Below are 26,850 nucleotides of genomic sequence, written 5' to 3' on the forward strand. Positions count from 1 at the left end.
ACCAGGGTGGTTTAAACTAGTCTGGCTGATTCTTGCCAACCCTGTTAAGATGCGAACCACCTACAGTACTAAATCGTTTTTTATTTTTTCATTGTTTCTTCAGATCGATTTTCTTCAACATAAAATCGACGTTGACAAAGAAGTCAGACAGAAAAAGAACAATAACGAATCCGAGTACAATTCTCTTAAAATGGGTTAGTGAAAATAATTGGTTCTTGTGTGCTGTATATAGGTACACGATGATGTAATTGAATGTAATAAACACGTTGAGAAGCACTAACGTGTGTTGCTGATATTTTTACGGAGTCGTTTGTAGCGAAACAAGTAGGATGAGAAAGTCTAGGACTGATCGCGTATACTAGCTTCATTGTAGTTGACATATCACTGAACGCGTTTGAGAACATGTGACTCAAATAAATTTGCTGAAATCTCAAATAATCAACTAGTCAGCCGAAGTCCGAGACTTTCTCGTCGCGTATTTACTTTTGTTAATAGTCACGAGAGAAAGATTTCCTTGCAGATCTGTTTTCCATCAGAAATGAACAGTTGACTAGAATGAACCAGCTCGAGTCAACTGTTCATAGTTTGCGAGGAAACGCAACCAGCTTGCCTCGTGACTCCCTTTCCAAGACTCCCGATGATTTGTTGTACTTCTTTAAAGATGTCATGGACATGGTAAGAATTACAATTTTTTTTTACAATTTTTAGCAAGAAATCACGAGAGTATATTTTCGCTGCCTAAGGGTGTCAGTAATTTATCAAACAACTTACTTACAGACAAAAGTAACATAATATAATTTAGAATGACGTCTAAAACTCTACCAACGTCAATTATTTTAATGATTTCGCTGATCATTTGTTGTGATACTTATGTCTATTAAAATAGCTGCGTATTGAGTGACGTTTAATTGACGTCACACCAAAAAAGATAATACCATCTTGCGCAAAAAATAATACCAACTCATAAATGGTTTATGGTTTTTAACGTTTTAAATTTCATAATAAGTTTTATATAGATGGCGGTAGTGTTTAAGAAATTCGTCTTGTATGCAAATGACTTTTGAAAATTGTAACTGCGTCTTGTACAAACAAGATCATATGTCTTAAACCAAATTAACTACTCGCCAATGAACCCGAGGGGATACCAAAATGACATGAGATGCGACTAAACGATTCAGTTTTAATTCACTTTTAATTTCGGCGTTTCAGGGACGTCATAACATCAACACGTCATTGAAAAGTGACGCAACCTACAGTAATCTTCCAGAGCCCAGCACCAGTTTCAAAACGAAGAATGGACTGATGGTACGTTACGTAAAACTAGTTTTACGAAAAGAGCCAGATATATAAATCCGTTGAAGCTTGTCGAAACCATGTAAAATAGAAAACGCCATCACCTACATTTCCAAGTGCCTTTGAAAATTTAGCCCTGTAATTTATAAATTTCCAAAGCCTTTGGCAAATTTAGCTCCGTATTTTATTAATTTCTATGTGCGTTTGCAAAATTAGCCCCGTCTTTGATTAATTTCCATATACATTTTGCAAATCTGTCCCAATCTTTTATTAATTTCCAAGTGCTTTTGCACTAGTACCTACCAATTGCTTAGATATTTTAAACACTATTTATTAATCAATTCTTAACGATTGGTTAGTAAAAGAAACGAGTGCACTTTAACTTAATTGTTTGATGTCGCAGGATGAAATAATCAACCTGAGGTCATCTTTACAAACCTACAAAGGTCAGTGCGAAAATCTCACCCGGAGCTACTCGACGCCCCAATACTTTCCTCAAATGAGTAACCACACGTCAAACATCGGTTCGACAGCTGCGTCCAACGTGTTTTTGAACAACTTCACGGATTCTCTGGGCACTCCCAAGAAACGGTTAGTGGACAGTTTTTACTTTAAAGGGAGTAGTATTTATGTAGACCAGCGGTTCCCAAAAGGTGTTCCGCGGAACCCTGGGGTTCCGCGAAAGGGTCACAGGGGTTCCGAGAATTCGTAGCGCAGCCATCTTTGTTTGTGTCAAGAGTCTTTTAAGATAAGTAAAAAAAAATGAGTTGGGGTTCCGCCAGAATTAGGTGGATAATTTAGGGTTCCATAGCAAAAACAAATTAGGAACCGCTGATGTAGACAACACTCAAAAAGGTTCCTTTGTTGGCCACTCCCTTCAATTAGTTTTGAAATTTTCGGCGTTGTTGTGTGGTTTGTTGTGGCCCCTGTAGCACAAAGAGACGATTTGGGGTAGAGCTTTGGTCGAAAAATCGCTTTTGGCTCCTGGTCTAATTGCCGACTCTTAAAGTCGTAAAGGGGGACGGTCAAGCTTTAACCAGTTAGATAGCCCTATAGCCCATTAGAAACTAAAATTTATGGCGAAAACCGCATAAAATATATTAAGTGATTAATTTTTAAAAAAATAAAGAAATTTCGGGAAATTGAAAAGCGCGCGTCCGCTGCTACAGTAAAACAACATAAAAGCACGCGCTGCTGAAGACACGAATGATTTGTTTGGAACGCTTGGTGTTATTTTGCGTTTCAACTTTTTAGGCAAAACCTATTTTTTTTAAGACAAAATAAGGTACGTGTAAGTATATTGAACGTCTTGTTGATCTTTTGATATGCAAATAAGACGATATTTGGAAAAGCTTAGCCGTTCCCCTTCAAACGTTTTTAAAAACTCCGCGTAAGTACGCTTTTGATCACATTTAAAGTCGGTTGGCAACCTTACATTTTGGAGAACTTACCGACTCAACAAATACCTCAATTTTTAATATTAATTTATAACAGTACCAAAATTCAGATAGTAAATTAGTTACCATCTTTTTTATTATCCACTGTAGTACATTAAAATTGGGCCGACGTCGGTCAAAGCCCTAAAATGGCTTGGCCAGCCGACGGTAGGTCGATCTTCAGTTTTACAGTCGAAATGTCCTAGGTGGAGTTAGGATCGGCCGACCTTAAAAGGACTACTCTCTGCCGAATAAAAAATGTACCTGTTTCCAACTCCAAAAAGACGTCGGGCCACTGTCGGCCAAATTTCAAAACGTTACTCTTTACCGACTATAAATGTGATGGTTAACCGACTCCGAAACGTCGTCGGGCTGACGGAATGAAGTTGCGTATTTCCGACTTAAAACTATAATAATTTAAAAACAAATAAATTTAACAACTTTTTTGAGTGCACTATAGGCTCCGTGCGTAGTTTAAATTTTGGTCATAATTATCGCCGCCTACCGACCGAGTTTGAAATTGAATATATGAAAGCTGTCTGCTCGTTCAAAATTATCTCTGCGTAACAGCTGAAAATTCAACCGAAAAACCTAGAAATTCAAAAGTCATCTGCTATTTCTTCACATATTTAGTTGACGGCTATTAAGGCAGATGGTGCTATATTTCCTAAGCTCGAAGCCTATAAAGTTACAGCTTTGCGTCTTACGCTGCCATCTAGGAGCAACAAACACAACACCCCACACAAGGAGAACGCAACCTGTCAAAAGTCGTGGATTTTCTTGCGTACATGTTTCATTGGCTAGACGCTTTAGCGCCTGCTGCCGTCGGAAGGGGAAAATTCGGAAATTGTCTTCCAGCCCCCCGCCCGTAAAACGTTCAGCGTAAAGGCTCGTGACGCTCGTTCAATGAAATTCGTACACAACCCTTCGTTAGCGTGTTTAAAGGCTAGCTGCGTTCTCCTTGTGTTTGTTGCTCCTAGCTGCCATCATCAGGACTGAAAGACGCAAAGACTATTTCAGAGTCAGAATAGATTTTAGTTTATGAAGTTGTTCTGTGGTATTAAATTTATCAGAGCTAAGTGACACGTAGAAGTGGCGCCATCCTTTGCCCAGTAACTGTGTGAAGCAAATTGAACGACTGTTAATTGAATTGATTTGGTTTAAAAATTTTAATAGTGGTTAAATTAACAGTCAATGGGTTCGAAATGATTAATAAATCAATAAGATGCAATAATCTTACATATCAACATTTCCAAGCCACATTTATATACCAAGCACAATTAATCACACGGTGTATCCTTAAATATTATTGTGAATTTAAAATTGAAGGATAGTTATTGCGATGTCAGTTACTTATTTCTTAAGCTCCATTTAACCGTTGACTAATAAATGTTTCCATGAGGACATCCTCTTTTTCCTGCGTACGACCTTTCAACCAGCAGATTTTAAAGATAGTTATGATCACGTGGGTATGTTTTGATTTATTTTAAAAGCCGTATGATTTCAAAGTTTAGAAATTTTATAAATTTCCGAGGTTATTAAGCCCAGCTTATCTTAAACATTTGATAAGTTAGTTTCCTCTGGATTTGCTAATTTAAAAAAGTACATACCTTTAAAAGGCGGTAAAAATTATTCAAATGAGTGTCTAAGCTCATTTTACTTCAAATAACGTACGCGTATCTGCTTACAATCAGTGTCAAATTAGGCTTAAGAAGAAGTCTTTAGTAATTTTGGTCATTGATTTCCCCCAGAATGAAAATCTGGTTTTTAGGGTGTTCTTGAGAAACATTTTTTTGTCGCTCTCCAGTCAATCCGAACGAGCGGCGTTAGGGGCAGGCGAGACTGGTTACATACAGTAGCCTACATAAAACTTTGAAGATTTAATTTAATTTTTAAGTTAATATATAGGGGACCCACAATTGAGAAAAACCTCCTTTCGCCGCCCCTGCAAATCCGGACACCGCTATAATATCAAAATAGCGTTCCCCAAGTTTTGTACAGTGGTTTAGTAGAATAAATTGGTGGATTAACTATAATAGGCTGAGTACGCCTAGGTTTAGGGGGCCGAAAGGAGTCATAGAATTTTTTTAGCGAGTGCGAAACATTTCTTTCTATCCCTCTATAGGAGATAAGATGCGTTACAGCATCCATGTTTAAAAATCACTAGACGCATATATACGAAACTCTGATTTTTTAAAAATTTCCGTTCTTTGTGATACCTTCGCACATGCGCAGATTGAGTTAAGCGTTTTTAAAGGGGCTTCAAAGTTCGGTGGCAAAAAAAAAAGAAAATTGAGCATGCTTTTCCTTCCCCCAACCCCTCACTCGGCCTTGTCAGAGGCAGGCAGAGTTAACTCTAAATTTCGCACTTTACTGACTTTACACACATTTTGCCACCAAACTTTGGAGCCCCTTTAAGTCGGAAGAGGGAAGAATTGTTTTTGCGTTTTAAAGCAACCGAAACGTCCCTGTATTAATTAGTCCAAGCTCTAATAAAGTGAAGTGTAAGCCTTTGAGCCCGGGGATAGTTAATCCGCCACTTGTGTTTTAACGGGCCACCTTCGACTAGAGTAAATCAATAGTGATCGTAGTGGAGAATTCTTGAATTTTGTTGATCCAATATTGAACGTACTACTTAAACATTTTTTTATTTTCGCTATAATTTTTCCTTATCCATTTTTTTTTGGAATATCGAATAGCTCTGAAACATTTAGGAACTTAACGTCGAAGCTAAACCGGGGTACTTCGGATAATATTTCCGCTTCCCCATCGAAGAATTACTCACCGTTGGACAAAGAGGTAGCCAAGAAAGACTTCGCCAAAAGCTACAGCCTTAAAGCACAAACGAAACTTGACGAATCCCTGGAATCGCTCCAAGATCAGGTACTAAATTTTATGCCCTTGATGGGAGAGTGAGGGGTAAGAGCTGGTACATATTCCAGGGCCCGTGCAGTCGGGGCTTACCGGCGAAACGTACAATTACCTAGAGCAAAAACCTCTTCCTCGGGGCCAGATTTATTATTTGCCTGAAACCTCACTTTTTTGGTTGAGTTATGGTAAAAATGATATGAAAGCAGTGAGATTTAGTGGATTCGAATCCCGTTGTGGCCTTTTAATGTGCAACTGAGCTTTGGAACCGCTGGTGTTTTATGATAAGTCTAGAATATTAACCCATTATTATGTCTTTAATGGGAATTTTTATGTACCACCACCGCGAAACTGGTAATGCGCATCAGCAATTGCACCCCACAGTCCATTAAGGTCCGAGGGTGTAGTGAAGGTAAATCGCAGTGAAGTCGGAATGGGTAAGTCAGCGCCATAACTAGTCTTAAAAATTGAGTAGGGCACTAGTAGGGTATCTGTTTTTAGTGGCGTAGTATGAGCTAGCGAGGCGCTCCGCAATGTATATTTTTAAATTGATGAAAATTATAATGTCGTCCAATGCTCAATGGGCAGTCAATCAGAGCCTGTAACCATACCTGAACTGAGCGTAGGCTTTATTATGAGAATAATACGAGCCCGAGAAGAGACCAAAAAGTTGTGGTCATTTACTTTGAGCCCGAGATGAGACCTTTATAATACAGCGTATTTTTGTGAGCTCGAGATGAGACCATTTAAGTATAGTAAATTGCTGCGAGCCTGAGCTGAGTCTAATATTATATAGTCAGAGTTGTGATCATATTTTGGTATCGAGCTCGATATTTGACCTTTAAATTTTTAAGAGACGGTATGTGTCCGTTTTGGCACGATTAGGTTTCCCTTGGCCACTGGGAAGCGCTGCGGTGGATAGCAACACGAGCTGTAACTGTCACGCTCTCGTTCTCTTCCTCACGACCAACTTTGATATAGATTGTCGTGCCATATTATAGTTAAAGCTCGAACAGCGCGTGATCTTAGTTGGTCCTGTGAAGAGAACTCTGACCTACAGGGTTAATACGGAATTTAAGTAATAAACGCTTCAATAAATCATAATAATAATCAGCTAGGCTAATACCCAATGCACCACCTTAGGCCTAAGTCATCATCCTTCCAGTAAATCGCCCGAGATCCCCCCCCCCCCCAATGGTTACGGCCTTGGGGTAGGTGTAAAGGTCTAAATTGTAAATTGTTAATTATTTTATGATATTTTTTTATTAAATTGGAATTTTGTCATTATTTTTTTGACGTACAACATATAAACTTGTTGGGTGGGGTTCCACTTAGAATATCATTAAATGTATATACAATTTATTTAAAAGTTTTAAATTGTGGACTTTTCAATGAGGGGTACCTTCTTATATTTTTGTTATAAGATTAAATAAATGAAAAAGGCAAATTTAACGTATTTTACAAAAAAAAGATGGTAGAGTTTTGAACGATGTACTATAAGTAGAATAAGATCGACACCTCGTTTGTTGATTTGGTTTTTGTAGTGTTTAATTTAAAAATGGCTGTCATTTTCCAAGGAGGCCGAATTCCATGAGGTTGAAAATTGAGGTTCTGCGGCATAAATCATTTCTAAAGGTGTAATATAATTTCGTTCATAGTGACTTTCTTGTGTATACAAATTCAGTATTTTTCGATAACGGTTGCTACGATTTTGCCTTGTTGCGTGCATTAACTACAAGCTAATTAATCTTAAAAAAAAACAAATAACTGGTCTCGAATCCTAAGGGAAACTCCACTCGAGATAACTCGAGTTTAAAGTTGTTCTTTTATATTGCACACTTGCTCAATCTGGCACACCGTGGCTCTTCAAAAACTAGATCAGTAGCTATTCCTACCAGAAAGTATACGTTTATATAGATAATTTGCGGCGCTTTTGACTGGGGGCTACCATTTTTATTATTTTTCCCGTTACGACCCCCCCCAAATTCACCTTCACTATGTGTATCCCCCCCAATTCACCTTCACTATGTGTACCCCTCCCCCAATTCACCTTCACTATGTGTACCCCCCCCCCAATATAACCTTTAGTAGGATCTTTCAGTAGGATGAAAAAATATTTCTTCCCAGGGGAATCCAAGCCGATTACATTGTAGCAGAGACATAGAGACGACGTGAGCGATTGTAGATTCTAAGCGTTGCCATTTTAGCCCGTGTATTTTTCCTAATTTTGATCCTTTAAAGCTTTTAACTCATAAAACAATAAAATTAATTAAGCTTACCTTTAATATTTGTGTTCTCATAAATACGAAGGAAATGAATGGTAAAGCAGAAAGCCCTAAAAGTGATATCCCACGTCGCTACAACTATTTTTTTTAAACTAATAGAATTATCAGTAGGATAGTAGATAGGCCTACTGTATGGAAAACAGATTTTAATCAACAGGGCTACCAGAATATTTTTACGAGCTTCAATTTTAGACGCCGCAAAAAGTCTATAACATAATTTTGAGGGGGCGCCAGGTGATATGATTGGGGCGTGCCTTGGGTATTAGCCTAGCTGATTATTATTATTATCATTATTATTATTATAAATATTAGTTACAAGTTAAGAATAACGGTTTAAAAAAAACGCGCGATGCGATAAATTTAAAACTCGCCACAACAAAAACGCTGATGCGCTTTATCAGTTTCTAGCTGGTGGTACTGTGTTTCAACATCCGGATGAATGGATGGCTTGAACCAATGGTCGGACTGGCAGCGAAGAGTTGTTGACGCTAGCGCAGAGCATTATGGTGAGGTTACCTGTGATATGATGAATGATATCACAGATGGACCTTTATTTAAATGCAGATGATCAGCGCTATCCTAATATCGTGTATTACCATTTGGTTTTAATGAAAAAAAAGGAAATAACTGTCATTTGTTTTTCAGATGAATATGCGTTGGTGAAATGTCTTAAAGTTCTGGTAGTCTACATCCTTCCTGGACATGAAGTTTTTTTAAATTTTCCTTTCTATTTTATCTTTATTCAGTTTCCGAAACGATTGCATATTATTTAATTGTAGTTAGTTTCAATATTTATGTGCAACGTGACTCGTCACGTCATAATAACAAAGTTTGTGATCTATTTTTGTGAAATATAACAAAAAAATAAATCTAATTTGGCTCGGGTTTGTTTTCATAATTCTTGGCATTTAACGTATTATAATTTAAATATCTCTAACTCAACAAAATTTCTTACAAAACTGTTAATAAATTGTTCTGAGAACCGAGTGGAAGCGCCAGGTGGTAGGCAAGGTATTCTATGCCCCATTTTGAAAATTTAAAAGGGGTCCCAAATCCTACCAAGGGGCCAAAACACTTTAAGGGGGTTATCAGGAGTGGTGATATCTTTTGCCTCGCAAAAAGAGGAGTCGCGTTCGATACGAGCTTAAGGCGAAAACTACACATAACTCTTTCCTCGTTGAGTTTGCTAGTTCTCTTCCCACTGGTTACAGCGGTTTTCAACGAGGTCTTCGGTTTTCGCTTTCCATAAAAACATTTTGAGGTTAATGATTATAGTTAGTGTAAGTAGCTTCTGGTTCAGGTGACACCAAGGGCAGGACACCATCCTCCTACGTGTTGTCAACCAGCCACGTGATTTAAAGGCATTTAAAGTCGCTCAACGATTTGTGCCTAAGGTGGTGCTTAGCTGATTATTATGATTGAATTTTTTCATATTCTATTGAAAATAATTGCAGGGAGCATAAAAATTGATATTTGGAGGATAAACCACCATATTTTGTTTGCTTTAGGAAATAACAAAGGGCCCAAAATCCTTTTTCAAAGTAAAAAAATCATTGACTGCATTACTATTTTATGCGAACTAAGTTTAAATATTTTAGTTCGCGATCTTTCAGCTCGTAAATGTTTATTGAGATTCATATCCATATTGACAACACGTTTTTGGTGAATTTCAAACTAAGTTTCAGACCATGACATTTTGAATATAACTATTAATGAATACAGTCTACCTGAAAATAATTTAAAGAAATCTCTATTGATAACGTATAGCCATGGGCCAATAAGAACAGGACTAAACTGTAGTAGCGGTTTCTTCTCACTGATAGCACCACCGAACAAATTTCAACCCTTGTCTTTCACAGTTCTCCGATTTTTTAAGAGGAAGGGAAGCTTTGTAATCGAGAGTCCCGTCCCGCTTTTGGTTTTCGGGGATATCTATACTATATTCCTAAGTCTGTTTCGCGTCTGTTTCTCTAGAGAAATCCGAGCCGTTCAACCTACGACCTCCAAATTTCTCACAGCTATTCTTATGGCGCAAAGGCAGCGAGTCGCGCTATTTTAATCAATTTCCAATTAAGTTAATTAATTAAATAATGTATTTTTGCCCCTGGAAAGGTGCCGTGAATCCTGCAACCTACATACACCTATACAACCAATATTTTTCAGCTTCAGACAATTAAGTTGCTGAGCTGGGGGGAGGGGGTGGGGTTGAGTTTTGTTTATGCCATGACTCAGTCTCCACGGGATTTTAGTTCTAGCTGGGACGCGGCCGAAGGACGGACTTACCAGCTAGTTACTTATATTTAAAGAAAATGAATCGATGTGTTTTTTTATAATATTGAAACGTTTGGAACTACCCCACTTTCCTTCCAATTTTTCTTTACCTTTTTTTAAAAGGAACATAAAGTAGGATGCGGAAGGATGAACTAAATTCATATTTTTGCTACTGGGAGCGCTACTGAATGTTTTATAAAGCACAAAGTTTGTAGGAGCTTATATTTCTGTCCCCTTGCTAAATGTCCTTAGAGCTAAATAAAAAAAATATTCAAAGATGATTCTACTTAAATGGATAATGAACTTTTATATTTATGGTGGATACATAAATGACTCATTTTGAAAATTAACAAGTGCAAACTTGGTAAAAATCCTACCTATGTACCAAACATAATTGTTTAGAAGTGTCTTACTACATAAATGTATTATTTAAATTTGTCATAACTTTGTTGTAGGCTTGCTTCAAAGGATTTAAACTACTATTCCGTGAGAACAATTACATTCCAGTACCGGGCGCAATTCACAAGTAAATTTCTTATTTTGTTTTTAACCAGTTTTAAATCGCCTATTTTTACATAATGTATACCCACTGGGTATTTATTAGGCTCGGACGACGAATGGGAAGACCCATACCAAGCTGCGTAGTCAACAAAATTAGAAAAGCATTTCCATCTGACGAATATTGTGACTTTCACCCACCACCTTTTTAAATTTTGAAACATTTTTATCTAACCGTTTCAATAAAATATTTTTTTAAAATAGACCAATTTCAGAGACACATTTTCATTCGTTAACCAATAAGCACATAATAAAGAATTTTCCCGCGCTTTCCTAAACAAAGATGGCGGACACACATGTTTACGTAAGCACGTACCCTAATTATCTCTCATTAATTATTCACCCTTTTCAAACCTGTGTAATGATTGACAGTTCATTATCCTCATTAATTATTCACATGTGCTCGTCACCCTTCGCTGAACACGAGCGCGCGGCGGGAGGACAGGCGATTCCCCGTTTCATTCCCCTCCCGCCACGCATCTGCATGCGCGGGAGGGACGCCAGTGCGCCCCCATTTGTCCAGGAATAGGGCACATAACTACTATCTTTATAATAAAAATATAACGTGAGTTGAGGGGGCCCGGTAAATTCCTCAAAATCAATTTCTTTCCTTAGACTTATGAGGCTTGTTGTATATAGATAATACTAAATTAGATAAGATAAGCATAGCTTTAATTATAGTTCTCGTTGTTTGGCCAGGGGGAACTATGATTTTATTTGACTATATAATGACAGGTTTTAGTTAACTGGTCAGTCACTTAACCCTCGGTAAACAATGACGTGCAATGTAATATTGTTTATGAACTTTAATTCTTAAATAAACGTATTGTAATTGGATAAGTAATGAGTCTCATTTGGTTAAGGGATTTTCTCACGAACACAACAAGGCTAGACTAGTTTAAAATGAGCATAAAGGTTCTCAACTAAATAGTTGAACCAATAACTTACAACCACAGTTTCCACTTGATATCGATTAGAGCCTTTCTCAGAAAATCTTATTTCATTGAATATTTTTACAATTTCTTGACGAGTAAGTTTATCTTTTTTCACAATAGCCATTAGAACTCCTAACGTCTCTAAACCCTTTTTTTTTCAGTTTTCTAAATTTCCAATACCGTGTTCCAATACTAAATAATGAGCGAATTCTTCGCATATTTTGTTTTTGTCTCAAAGTTTGGTAATAGGGCTGGCAGTACCCGAGAGATTACGAATTTCGAAAATTTTATCTTCAATTATTAAACGTTTCGTTTTCAAACCAGAAATTGTTATCTTTCTTAAAGGTCAATATTTTTGTAAAGTCGAGTAGATTAATTTTTTTGGGCAAAAGGTATGATTGTGCCTTGAAATAGCCGGTTCAAATGAAGCTAGAAATTCCTATGGTTCAGTATTTAAATATCGTTACAACATGCCACGGTACACGAACGCTGAGAAGACTCAAATGATTCTTGGCTTAGGAAAGTGCGATGGTAACAGCAGGGAAGCTAAACTCCTGTACGCGCGGAAGTACCCCGATCGGCAACAACCAAACCGGAATATTTTCCCCAAGCTCTTGGACAACCTTAAGACTGGTGGTTCATTCAGAAAATGAATACGTCAACCCCGTGCAGATAGGAAACTGGAAAACACAGCGAACGGCAGGAACCGGAGGCGGCACTTGCTCTTCTTCATCAGAACCCAATGACCAGTAGTCGAGCTGTTGCGTCTGAACTTGATTGTAGCCATCACACAGTTCTAAAGATTTGGCATAGTCATCACTACCACCCTTTCAAACTACATCTGCACCAGGGACTACACGACGGTGATAATTTCAGACGAATTGCGTGTTTCTTTGTGAAAGTATTCAAGAAGAGCCCAACTACTTGTCTACAATCCTGTTTTCTGACGATTCCACGTCAATTTGAACCGTCGATCATTTGGGTGAACTTTTGCACAGAATAGACAAAAGCTCATAAACATTAAGACGCATTAAACTTTACAAAACATTTTGGCACTTAATGAATTTAGTTCAAAAAGTACTTATGAATGTATAAAAAATCTTTGGATGCGGATGGATTAAAAGTAACTAAGCTAATCGGAATAGGTGTAGACGGTGCTGACGAAATGGTTGGCAAAAATAATTCCGTAAGCGTACATTTTAAAAATGATGTACCTCATTTAATTACGGTACGTTGTATTTGCCGTTCTCTACACCTTTAGCAGCCGAAACTGCTTGCCCTACTTTACCTAGACACCTTGAATTTATTGTTCGACAGTTTTTTAATAGGCGTTGAAATAAAAGATCATCCATAGCCGATTATAGAGTTTGTGCTGCTGCGACTGGACATATAACCGGTTTGTCTATGGTTTCTCTTTATACTGCCAAAGCTGAGAATTTTCTATGCATGGATCTGGCAGAAAAGGGTTTATTTAAACGCCTATTGGTTTAGTCACAGCATTAAAAGACAAATCGAGTATCGCGATCTCTATAAGATTCCAGACAAAGAAATCCCTAAACAGTTGATCAAGTTAGCGTCAACTCGTTGGTGGTCGCGATATAACGCGATGTGCGGGTTATTTAACCAATGGGATGCCTTGAAATTGCACTTCCAATTAGCTCAAACCAAAGAACGTTGCTATACATCCCAGTAAATTTATAATTTAATGAACTACAAATGCAACTTGCTTTATTTAAACTTTTTAAAACTGTTTTTTAAAGATATTCTACTCCAAAGCGACCCTTAAAATTGCTCGAGGATTTATCAAATCTTTATCGATTGATGTTAGATTCGGTGACAAGTACACGTCTACACATTGAATTTGATTTTTTGCCACACGTTCTACCTCCTTCAGCAATGTACGATGGATACAAGTTCAATAACATAGCAAGCACTATTAGCAATTCTATAGTTAACGATATAAAAATTCGTTGTCAAATGTTCCTTGTGAACTTATCTCAACAGCTAAGGGATCGGCTACCAGAAAATCTAACATTAATGGAATCGCTGACCATTTTTAATCCTACGACAGCAACTTCACAAGTAAAACCCAAGATTACTGACCTTGCTATAAAATTTAAAGAAGTATGCTGTGAAATAACGGAAACTGAGCTTCAGTGGAATTCGTTACCATGAATTTCTTGGAATAAAACCACTGACGATATCTTTTAGGGCCGAAGTATACAGTTATATTGATGCCGGGGGTCAAAAAAGATTAAAAAATATCGCTGAGCTGGGTATTGCTTTGTTAAGTTTGCCATTTTCCAATGCCGTAGTAGAAAGAGCATTTTCTATTACCAATACCATCAAAAGCAAACTAAGAAACAGAATTTCCGTACAGACTGTTGGTGCCATTTTGATGTTGAGATATGGATTAAAATTTAGGGGATAAATTTGTGCAACTTTCAAACCATCTAAAGATATGCCAAAAACATTTAATCAATCTAGCAATTCAAGCCGAAGATGAAAACGAGAGTGACATTATCGACGAACTTGTAGAGCTAGTCGACATTAATTCTTAAATTGACCAAATAGTCCGGTCTGGAATGCAAAAAATTGGTTTTGTGTTTTCGGCGTGTAAAAAGCGAAAACTCATTGGGAATTTACTCTATACGTGTTGCTATTATATTTTTCAGAGGTTTGCATTTTCTTAAGCCAGTGGTGTTTTTATCGGGATCGAAATAGAATTTTTCACCCCTTCATACAAAATTATCCATATATCTCTGGAATGGATTATCGTAGAATAATTTTAAAAATCCCCTATTATAGGTAATTAACCATGGTAAAATTGTAGACAAGCAGGGTTGGGAATTGGGGGTAAAAGAGGGGGAATTCAAAATAAAACTTAATTTAATAAAAAAATATTAACAAAAATGTTAGTTTTTTAAGCTAAATATGGTGGCACTGTTGGTCCGCCGCACTCTCTCTTTCTCTCTTCGAGAACTATTTTTGAATAAAGTTGTTTGTAGATTGGTAAAGGAAAAGTCCGTTTTGGTCACCTTATCGATTAAGGTTTTGTAATACTAAGGCCATAATTATATATTATAGGCTATTATGTTATCAGTAAATAAATGTAAATTTTTTACTGTGATGATTTTAAGCTATATGACGTCACACTCTTTGTATAAAAGGCCGGATAATTAGTCTCGTATTATAAGTCTTATCATATATATCCGTGTGTAAACTTTGTTAAATAAATATCATTTTATTGTAAGCTACTTTGTATAATTCATACAAAACATGGTGTCAGAAGGGTATGAATCCTGCTTTCCGACCACACAAACTGATCTTGCGTCCGTGCTCATTACGTGCTCCTGTTGTCGTCATAGCAGTAGGGATCTCGTCACGATGGCCGATGCAGTGCAGACGTTCGCCTCTTTTCAAGTATCACCGCCAGAACCTTTCAGTTTCTCTAGCCCGAACGACTGGCCGCGCTGGAAGCGTCGATTCGAGCGGTTCCGTTTTGCCTCTGAGTTGAGTTATAAGCCACCTGACGAGCAGGTAAACGCCTTATCTACTTGATGCTGGACCAGGCTGACAATATTTTCGCATCATTCAGGTTCGCCCCTGTGGCTGCTCAAAAAGACTACGATGCAGTATTTGCAAAATTCGAAGGTCATTTCGTCGTCCGAAAGAATGTAATCTTTGAGGGGGAACTAGTTGAAGAATTTATCACGGCATGCAGGGAGCAGATTGAAAAATGTAGCTACGGCCCACTGCAAGATGAGGCATTATCCGAAAAGATGCAGCTTGACGGCACGCTCACGCTGGAGAAAGCCATTTCTACGACCCGGCAATCTGAAGAAATCCGTCGTCAGCGGAAGAACTGATGAGTTCCAAATAGAAAGAAAACAGTCTACCATTGGAATTTCTAGCTATTTTATTTAGTTTTTATGTAGTTTATTACTCGAAGATCTATTTGATCCGAGATTTGCGTTTTTTGTTTGCTCGGAGACCTATTGGTACGAGTTATTAGGAAGTTTTTTTAATTTCATCAAATTTGTTGAGAATTTAGCTATATTATCCCTTTTAATTATGGACTAATCTACTTTTTCACGTATTTTATCATCCTTCGCACAGTCCATAGGTGGTTTCTTCTAACTTAACCATGCGAAGTGAAGTCTTGGATAAAATCCATGATGGCCACCTAGGAATCGTTAAATGCCAGGAACGAGCGCAATCGTCGGTATGGAGGCCGAAACTATCGAAAGAGATCAAAGAAAAGATCAAACGGTGTGAGAAATGCCTGAGAGAGCAACTTAATCGTCGAGAGCCGTTGCTACCATCTGAATTTCTGGGAAGACCATGGGAAATTGTCGCAGTGGATATGCTGTATCACGAAGCAAAAGGTATTTGGTAATAATTGACTTTTACTCAAGATATATAGAGGTCGCTAAAATGAAGAAGCAGAGGACAATGACGGTCATGGAAATCATTAATGAGGTTTTCTGGCGAAACGACATCCCCGAAGTGGTTCGCAGTGACAATGGAAGAAATCTGTCAGCGAGGAAGACGACCATGTTTGCCACGAACACTAAGCAACAAGGGCTTCAATCCATCACGAGTAGCCCAAGGTATCCTCGGAGCAATGGATTACCTGAAGCAGCGGTTAAGATAATAAAAGCCCTTTTAAAGAAGTCGGACGACTTGCTTTCTGGACTGTTGGCTTAGCAATCAACGCCATTGAAGAATGGTTACAGTCCATCGCAACTTTTGATGAATCGAAGTTTAAGAGCGATGCTACCAATAAGCACAAATCTTTTAATGCCATTTATTCCACCACTAGACGTCGTCCGTCGAAGAGAGTACTCGCAGAAGCAAAATCAGAAGCGCCTGTTCGACCACCATCATGGTGTCAGGGAACTAACGGAATTACGAGAAGGGGATAACGGATCTACGCAGAGGAGAAGTTGTGAAAAAAGCCACTGAGCCCCGTTCATATCTAGTCGGGTCGAGTACACAAACCCTCCGTAGAAATCGAAAACATCTTATTCCCTTGCCTGAGTGGACGAAACCGGCTAATCAATCTAACATTGGACCGGAGGACATCATTGAACTGCTACCTATCGTCTGGCCTCCCGTTAAACGCGCCACCAACGCAGTCCCAGTAGTTCAACCACCGATTTGGCCAACTATCCCTTGTCGCCATAGAGAAGATCCAAAACATGTCCAAAGCGATGTAAACAAATCCACAGTCTCGCGACCAACTGGGTCTGGACCAAATCGACAACAGAGTTTGGAGTCAACCAGGAGTAGTCCAGGGCAGACAAATCTGAGACGGTAACCAGATCGGGTAGAATCTCGAAACCGATGGTGAAGCTAAATTTGTGAATCGAGGGACATAGAAAACTTAAAAGGGGGATGTTATATTAATGCCATAATTATATATTATAGGCTAATATGTTATCAGTAAATAAATGTATATTTTTTACTGTGATGATTTTAAGCTTAATGACGTCACATTCTTTGTATAGAAGGAGAATTAGTCTCGTATAATCAGTCTTATCATATATATCCGTGTGTAAACTTTTGTAAATAAATCTCGTTTTATTGTAATCTACTTTGTATCATTCATACAAAACCGGGTTTTGCTTCCATTTCTCGACTCCCTGTCGGGCACGTAATGACACTACGAGTTTGCCTCTCATTAGGAATTATCTTTAGCTTTAGTTAACTTAAAGGTTCGCTGTTACGATAAGGCACGGCCATCTTTGAAGCTTCTTCCCAACTGTTTTCAAATCGTTCAGAGTTTCTTACATTTTCTAACCTAGCTACTGTAGCTTCACAAATAGCAACCGCTTCCGTGAAAATGACTTTTGGACTTTGCAAATATTCTGAGAGATAATTGTAGCACCTAATACTTCATTTAGAGCCACAATCAAAATCAAGTTTCTAAAATTTTGTAATTGAAAAATATACCCACGACTTTCAGCTGCCTTCTCAGATTTCCCGTTTTCAACCAAATTCTCTAATGCCAAAACTACCGAATTCAAACTATTTCTCTAATAATGGAGGCCCTTTTTTGCTCTACCACCTTGTGTTTCAGCTTGGTGGCATTTTAAGAACGACGTCATAATTTAAATCTTTCTAGGAGTTCTCAAAATATTCACATCTAAGAACTGAATTGCTTTGAAAGTTGTAGATGGCTTGAACTAAACCTTGCAATTCCCGAACTGGCAATATGCTGGAGCAACAGTCAACCCTAAATAAATTTAAACGGTAAGCGTAGCCGTGGACGTATGGACAATCGCCGCCCACCAACGCTTCTATTTTCACCCTGACCCCATTTATATGTCCACTTATACGCTAGCCGCATCATACGTCTGCACAATACTATTTTCAATTTCCAACCGCTTTCCCTTAGAAGGCTAATTATGGCCAAACTAATGGTTTATAAATCAAACTTGTGAAAATCTGTAAACCCTAAAAATCTTTCTACGACGCCTTTTTCTTTTCTAGTATACAAACACTTAATTGTTCCACCCCTGAATTGTCTCTAGTTTCATCTGCAATTACTGAATAAAACCTACCAGATTCTTTGTACAATCATCCTCCTCACAAAATTTCCACTTTCAATGATCAGTATATTTGGAATTGTTAGACATGCCATCGCACTTGGCTTTCAAATCAGGACCTTTCCTTTTTAGTAGATCTAAAATTTCAGTGAAGTTTCTCCTATTTCCATTTTCTTCATTAGATCTATGACCCCTAAGCGCTAGGTCTTGTTGAGCGCAGAGAATTATAATTTCTACGTGTGCAGATAACACATCTCAATTTCTAATTACGTCAAGCCTATGATGGTCATAATCTAAGTGTTTCTTATACACTCTTAAAAAAAATTGTTAAGTTTAGAACAAAATTATGTTCTTGGGGCTTGTCCCCTATAGAGAACAGAAAGTTGTGCTTTGTTGAACATAAACTTTTTTGTTCAACGAAGAACAGGTCACTCTGTTCTACAAAATCATTGTTATAGATAGATTAATCTATTTATTGTTACAAATCGAAGAGCGTTGTGTTCTAAGTACAACAAATCTGTTCTGCTTTGGCACAAACAAATGACCTAAGTTGAACCATAACAGTTCTAAAAAGAACTTAAATGTTCTGTTGTTGAACATTATTCTGTTCTACAAAGACGAAATACTTTTTAATAGAACAGAATTATTGCTCAAAGTTGAACAATTGAACCATAACAGTTCTACAAAGAACTTGAGAATGTGCAAAATTAAAACTTGAATGTTCACTTATTGAACATCGTTGTGGTCTACCAAATACTTTAATTAATTAACAATAATAACTTAAAATAAGTCATTTAAAATTCCCATTATGATTTCGATTAAGCATTAGAAAACACGTTTTAAACAAGTAGGCAAGCCAAAATTTACCTCTCCTTGGAAGAATTGTCCCTAGTGGTATTAATAACTCGAGATGACCCTTAAAGATATATCTCCGCAAATCAGAGTTATTTACTAAAAACATAATCCCGATTCAATCAAGCCCGGTATAAAATTTAAATTATAATTAAAATAATTGAGACGAAACCACAGAGTTAAATTTATTCAGAATAATATAAATTAAGTAGTTACAACAGTGAGTTAGACGTACTAAAACAATGCAAAATTGAATTTAACCCTATTTACAGATCAACTTTATCAGTTAAATATAATACGAAGCCAATTTAAATGAAAGAAATATCTACAGAGGGTATTTGTATTTTTCTTGCTTACGAAATACTTGCCGAATCTTTAACGCTCATTTTATTTCAACACTCGCCCTTGATGAAGATACCGTAGAATAGCTATATTCGACATCTGGTAGTGGACGACTCGTAGACTTCCTGTTGACGTTGTGACACATACCGGATGAAAAAGACCAATACCGTCCCATTTCTAATATCATATAATGACTCGCACACCCAGGAAATCAATGACTGCAATAGGAATCATAGATGTCCAAAGATCCACACCAATAAAAAATTAATTAACAAGAAGCGAAAAACTTACCATTCACAAAGCACAAAAAGCCACTTGACTAAACGACAGCTCGTAAATCAATAAATGACCGTAGACAGAATAGTAATTCCTCTTTATAAATAAAACAAACGAACCCAATTGATGAACTGCATTAAACATCTTAATCAGTCGAGAAAACGTTTAAAATAAATTACGAAGTAATGGCGACCCATTTAAAAACCCTGACCAACATAAGTGTAAGAGCACGATGTAAACAACTCGATATTTTCTTCATAAATTAACTATTACCCTTGAAAACTAATACGCTAAACACACAATAGATAAAAAAGACTGAAAAAATGAAATAAATTACAAAAAAACTAACGGGTTCTACCCTTTAACCATCTTATCTGCTTACTGCGCTAAAACAAGATTTGACCTTTAAATTTTCATACGTAACAAATTTAACAAGTTCACAAAAATTAAAAAACAAAGTTCAATAAACAATATCCACAGATATTGTATTCATCCGTTTAGTAAAAAATCCCGCCTTATCATAATGGTTCCTTTACTTTAATAATTTTCCTAAGGAATTCAATGGCTTGGCGGTGAGCTATCCGCATGGTAACAATGCGACCCGAGTGCAATTCCTGATCACGACACTAAAATATTTAATTAAATATAAGATTAATATAACTTATAAATATTTAATTAAATATAAGATTATTATAATTTATAAATATTTAATTAAATATAAGATTATTATAATTTATAAATATTTAATTAAATATAAGATTATTATAATTTATAAATATTTCATTAAATATAAGCTCAATATAATTTATAAATATTTAATTAAATATAAGATTATTATAATTTATAAATATTTAATTAAATATAAGCTTAATATAATTTATAAATATTTAATTAAATATAAGGTTAATATAATTTATAAATATTTAATTAAATATAAGGTTAATATAATTTATAAATATTTAAAATGATGTAGAATAAATATGTCTTTCTATAAAATGTTCAACGGTCGGTCTCCTATTTTTTCAACGTCACGCAACGCCAACTTCACTAATAAAAGTTGGCAGTACATTTTTTTTCCCTCTTTAGGAGTTATTGTTAGGCCTAACAAGTGCAGCTTGTCATGAAAACTTATAGGTAAATATATTTGTTTTGTTGGTTTCAATGCCTTTTCTAAATCTAGGCTTAGCTGATACGATTCTGTTACGTAACAATTGATTCCTAGCATATACTTGTCAGGGCTTACTTTATGTGTCAAATTTAAATGAATGTAAAGCTCAGGGACGTACCTTTGGGGGGGGGGGGCCGGGGGAGACTCCCCCCCAAAGTTTTGTAGAGTTGGCAAATCGAGGTGGACTTGGCAAAATGAAAATTATGAAACGTGTTAGTTAATTTAAAAAAACTCCTAAATCAATAGTAAACAAATCATTTAGAATTTCCCAGCAATTAACTTCGCTAAAGTCATTAACTATGTTTGAGATTTCTATGTAGTTGCTTCTCCTTATGTATAACTTACAAGACCTGATTTCTACGCTAGGCAGCTAGTGTGTCGGAATTTTAGTTCATTTAGTCATTTTTTCCTACAGCACCTTATAAAATTGAAAGGCAGATAGAGAGTATCGGTTGTTCGTTATTATTTCAGTGTTCATTTTCTACGTTAAATTTGGCAATCTGTATAAAATTTACAAAAATAGTTTTAATTTCCATAGGAGATGTTACAGTTTTTTTTACTTAGGGTAAATTGGGTAAGTCGTGAATATTATAGTGATATTCTTTAGGAAAGTGAAAATTTCACAAGCCAATATTCCTAAAGTTGCGCTGGGTAAAGATACCGTGTGATCATATGGTGTGATACAGTGTCGGTTGTTCTTACGTTATATTTGGGTATGAATAATTCCAGTTATTCAAAGCAGTTCAGTTAAACAACCACTAGTATTCGTCAGGATGAAATGTATCTATTTTTTACTACAGCGGGATACACGACGAGAAAATAGTAAGCGGGTTTGATGGGATTTTTAAATTGCTGTAACATTGTTCAATCTCTGTTTTCTTCTTGGTGTATCTCACTTTATATATAAAGAGAGTACGCAAATGCTTCACTCGAGACTTGGAAATAGTGATATTTTTTAAGAGGGCCCCCCTTAAGTTTATTTTTATTGAGAGCCACTGGCCCAAGCGGGGGGGGGGGATAATTGGGGGAAAAAATTTAAAATTAGGTAGGGAAAATAGGAAAATAAAAATTGGTTACGTTACTTACATAACATTTATTGGGGTGGCGGAGTGGTTAGCACATTCGCCTCGCAGCAAGAGGAGCCGGGTTCGATCCCAGCTTGTGGCACTGGGTGCAAACTCGGAATAACTCCTTCTGCGTTGAGTTTGCAAGTTCTCTCCCCACTGGTTTAAGGGGTTTTCCCCTGAGTTCTTCGGTTTCCCCCTGAATTCTTCGGTTTCCCCTTCCATAAAAACTTGTTGAGGTTAACGGTAATAGTTAGTGTAGGGAGCTATTGGCTCGATCTCGTGGCATGCAGGGCTTGCCACCACCCTCCTATGTATTGTAACCCGGCCACCTGAATTAAGGGCTTCAAAAGTCGCATGATGACTTAGGCCTAAGGTGGTGCCTTGGGTATTAGCCTAGCTGATTATTATTATTAACTTTAAAACAAGCAAGTATAATATCACACATAATCATTTGTAACTTTAGATCCCGCTCTCGTATAGGGTAGGAAAACGGCGTACAAATCATGTTAAAGAAATTTCCGTAAAATGTTTAATACATATTTTTTAATTAAATTGAGAGCCCCGGTGGCACGCAACCCCCGTTCAAATGATTTATTTAGAGCCCACTGATTTTGATTAAGAGCCATTGGCCCCAAGACTGCTAATTCCAAGTCTGCTTCACTCAATATAAATAGACGCCGAGCCGTTTTCGCCATTGAATTGGGAATAGTACCGCTAGAATGACATAGGCGCGTTCGGTAGTCGTGGTTTCGCGAAACATTCTGAAATTTCCAGTCGACGCACTCAGCCGTCAACTCTATCATTATACGGGTGGCGCCATCTATAACTTCCAAAGTACATTAGTACCATTAATTCAATTGTATAGTATATAGTTCCCGCCGCTAACAGCGGAGGGCGCCAATAATTTTAATGAAACATTTAAATTGAAATCTACCGTAACAATCCAAACTTAGACGACTTGACAAACTTTGGTTTTTACTTGGCAAATTTCACTTACCTCCCCCCCCCAAACGTACTCTCTTCGGTACGCCCCTGGTAAAGCTAGGTATGACTGTAAAATATATTGGTTTTAGAAATTCAGAACGGAACGAAAAAGAAGCTGTTTGGTCCAGTTTGTAAAGATAACTGGTTCGACTCTGTCAAAATAAAATTAATAATAAATCATGAATTTGCTATTTTCATGGTATAAACATTAAATATATACCTGTTTGAGGAATTAGTTGCCATTGTTTCAGAAGAAAAATGCAGCCTTGGCGCACTTCAAAACCTTTTAGTCTAAAAAATAATAAGCAGACGACACAAGGAGAACAGCAGCGAGAGTAAAACCCAAGGAGAATAAATATCAAATCATCCTTGCAAAAACAGTTTTCTTTCTAAACAAGAAGGCCAATGTTACTTTATAGAAAGACCTGTTGTAATACCTAACGTTATGGCATAGCCGTCTAAATTATATCAGGACTTGTAATACAATTTTAGAAAAAATAAATACTGGTACAGATACTTTGAATTTTGTTGCCGCTAGATGCCGACTCTACGCTAGAAATTTTTGAAAATGACGCTTGAATGACGTCATTATATCGGTGATTCTGCTAGCGTTGGAGCAGAGTTAGACTTGTTGTAGTGAAGGTGGATGTTTTCTTTGGGAGGTAGGTTGATTTTAATAATAAGTACATTTTCCTTCTTGAATTTTATATTGTATAAAATTATGCTGTAAAATAGCATTGTATTATTTAAGTTGAACAACCTGAACTTAAAAACACTTCAGCTACTTTATTCGCCTTGAACATCCTATAGCCTTGGGGAAGGTGCTTTTTCGCTTTGGTATCTTTATGTAGTTTTAAAATGGAATTTTCGGTAAAGCGTTGGGGTAAATCAATTTCGTCCAGTTCCCTTTTGGTAGAGGCACTTTCTTATTGCACGGCTTTTTTTTGAAGTTTTTGAGACTTAACCTAAGTAAAGTGACACACCATTATTAAACATTTTGATATTCTAAAAATAATTTAGAATATTAACTCGTTTGTTTAATTTTCTAGCTGCGGATATGGAATCCATTTAACCAGCTGTATAATTTAACTAACTAATCTAACTTAACTAATTAATATAACCTAACTAATAAGCCTATTGAAAAAACTCATCTAACCTAACACTAAAGCTAGCCGTGCCCGTGGCCCCTACGTTTCAAAATTAGTAACCCTGCAAAGCTTAAATCATACGTCATTCCGCTCGACATGCGCATGCGCGAGACCGTTAAAACAAGTTGTCCCAAGGTATGAAAACCTTTCTAGAATGACCTATTGGTTTATTTCTTTTTATAATTGCAGGTTTGGTTAAGCCTAGGCTTAACTATTCCAATTTTCTAAAATGCAAACATGCTGAGAACTCAATCTTCAAATCTAAATAAAGTTCCTATTAAACTGTGATATTTTAAGAAAGTTAAAATTTAAACCTTTAAGAAGGTTTCATGAGGCAATGGGTCGCATTCAGAATATGTATTGTATTTTAAAGAATTGTCAAACAAATAATAGGAAAAGCAAAAATCACGAAAAAACAAAACAGGAAATTCAAAATGTTAGTTTTCATACTTTTCCACATGAAGAATCTCAGAGGAAACCTTGGGAGAAAGCTATTTTAAGTAGAATGGATGGGGATGATGAAAATAAGCCAAGTTCTCTCAATATACGTCGTAATTCTCGATTATGCAGTAAACACTTTGAAAAATCTGATTATTACAATAGAGTAGGTGCAACTCAAAGAAAACGACTTTTTACCTCAAGCTGTACCTTCAAAGTTTGAGACGCCCCTGTTTTAAAAAAAGGAAAATTTGCAGAAGTTATTACAAGTCAAAGTTCACAAATTTAAAGAACTAAACACTAAAAGGTACTCTGAAGCTGGTGGTTTGAAGTAAGATTATTGCGAACATAACCTTTCATAATTAAAATACATTTTTCATTCCTAATGATTCCTTTGTGATAACATGATATACTACAGAATTTCTTCTTATATTGTAGGGTTAAGAAGGCCAATAGGGTCTGAAGTAAACTACATGTATTTGAGTTGGTCACAGTAACCTGTTGTCTAGTCCGGACTGTTCAATTACTTCTAAATGTTTAACGTCGTAAATATAACGATACGCGCGGAGCGAAGGGGTAAAATCTATTTGGCCTGAATCGAGTGGTCGAGATCTTGACTCTGAAGGTGATTACTTAAATTCTAAAGTCCTTTTGAGATGATAAATTCTGGTTTTCGTGCTCTTTTTGATTTCTGACCTGACTTTTGCACAGATTTTGGGATTTCAAAGAAATTTCTTGATTTTTAAAATTATGACAATTATGGTTCTGTATGTTGTTTTCTTTGTTAGTCATTGCCTTAAAAATTACGATACACGTTTTTAGCAGAACTTAATAAAGTCAAATGCTTTTTACCGTACGGATATTATTACAATACTCTTGTTTAACTAAGTTTTATATTATTAATAATTATTCTTGAAGCAATAGTGGCGGCTCTCACATTGCCACAGGTATTCTGTAAAGGCTCTTTTTATTAGAGATGGCTTGTGGCGCTGGGTGAAAACTCGGAACTACTCGTTCTGCGTTGAGTTTGCAAGTTCTCTCCCCACTGGTTAAAGGGGTTTTCCCTCGAGTTCTTCGGTTTCCCCTTCCCATAAAAACTTGTAGAGGTTAACGGTAATAGTTAGTGTAGGTAGCTGTTGGCTCGCGTGGCATGAAGGGCTTGCCACCACCCTCCTACGCATTGTAACCAAGCCACCTGTGTAAAGGCTTTATAAGTCGCTAGATGACTTGGGTCTAAGGTGGTTCCTTGGGTATTAGCCTTGCTGATATGTGATTCTTCGAAAAAAGTGACTTTAGTGGAGACCGTGGTGCCATCTATGCAAAGGTGCTAAAATTTAAAATTTCCAAATGATAACGTCGTTAGAGAGCCATTGTTAAGTGTTGGTTAATTCCAGAAATAAAATAAACTTAAACTTGTTTAATGATTTAAATAGTTAAAAGTACAATAATAATAAAGGTTTACAACTGGATTAGATCTTTTCATCGTGACAGCCGAACACATAATAGTAATCTTTTACACACAAATGGATTATATCGCTTATTATATCTTATTAATGACGTCACCTCTCTAATCACATCATTCCATAAAACACTAAACTATGGCGGGAAACCTTAGTTACAAATAAGTAGTAGTGTAAATGAGAGAACGCTCTATGGGGCATCGGGCATTATGCCCTATAGAAATAACATGGGGTATAATTTTGACGGCAACTCGCCGAGCACGATTCCCCAAAGAATGAACACGGGGTATTATTTTGACGAGAGCGCTCTATGGGACACTGGGTACCGTACCCCACAGAATTTACATGGGGTATTATTTAGACGGTATCTCACCGGGCACCATGCCGCATAGAATAAACATGGGGAATTATATTGACGGTATTTGATGCGTTCACCGGTCGTTATAGTACTGCGAGAGAGCTGTGAGCACCGTATCTCATAGAAAATACATGGAGACAGGGATTTGAATATTGACCGTGAATTGTTTAAACGCGTATTGCAACGATATACCTTCAATTTCCAAAGCCTGCTTAATCTTCTGTTTGGAACGTGGTGGCATAATCCTAATTGCTTAAGGTGTGATACGAAGTACATCAAAGTTTACCATAAAAGCCGGAATTTTTCCTTGAAAATATCATTCTGAATTAGGATGAGCGAGTCCCATGCAACTTGGAATTTGAATTCTAATACGATGTAAGTACGGATGTAGCTACTTATATAAACGGTTTCTAAAAATTTGAAAATGTATGAGGGAATCGTTTCTTTTATTTTATAAATTAAAGGTCAGAAGGAAACTCAGGCATTATTGAAGTCAACTTTATGAGGTCCAACGATGAGTACTTCGTTAAAGAACTAGCGTTCTTTGTTGTGGGAAC

The 26,850-nt window shown here is 36.8% G+C and overlaps 1 protein-coding gene across 1 annotated transcript in view; it reads left to right on the forward strand.

Moving 5' to 3' along the window:
* The window catches only part of LOC149933780 (uncharacterized), a 72,988-nt gene extending 64,231 nt beyond the window's left edge, over positions 1–8,757 (forward strand). Inside the window, exons 31-36 of the mRNA XM_090157418.1 lie at positions 104–194; positions 521–675; positions 1,210–1,305; positions 1,697–1,884; positions 5,429–5,612; positions 8,528–8,757. Of these exons, the coding sequence (XP_090013544.1) occupies positions 104–194; positions 521–675; positions 1,210–1,305; positions 1,697–1,884; positions 5,429–5,612; positions 8,528–8,545 (732 nt within the window). The 3' untranslated portion in view covers positions 8,546–8,757. The remainder of the gene's footprint in view (positions 1–103; positions 195–520; positions 676–1,209; positions 1,306–1,696; positions 1,885–5,428; positions 5,613–8,527) is intronic.
* Positions 8,758–26,850: the final 18,093 nt, after the last annotated feature.

This window comes from Leiobunum rupestre, chromosome 8 (genome assembly GCF_980474605.1).
Source record: "Leiobunum rupestre chromosome 8, qqLeiRupe1.1.hap1, whole genome shotgun sequence".
Classification (NCBI taxonomy): domain Eukaryota; kingdom Metazoa; phylum Arthropoda; class Arachnida; order Opiliones; family Sclerosomatidae; genus Leiobunum; species Leiobunum rupestre.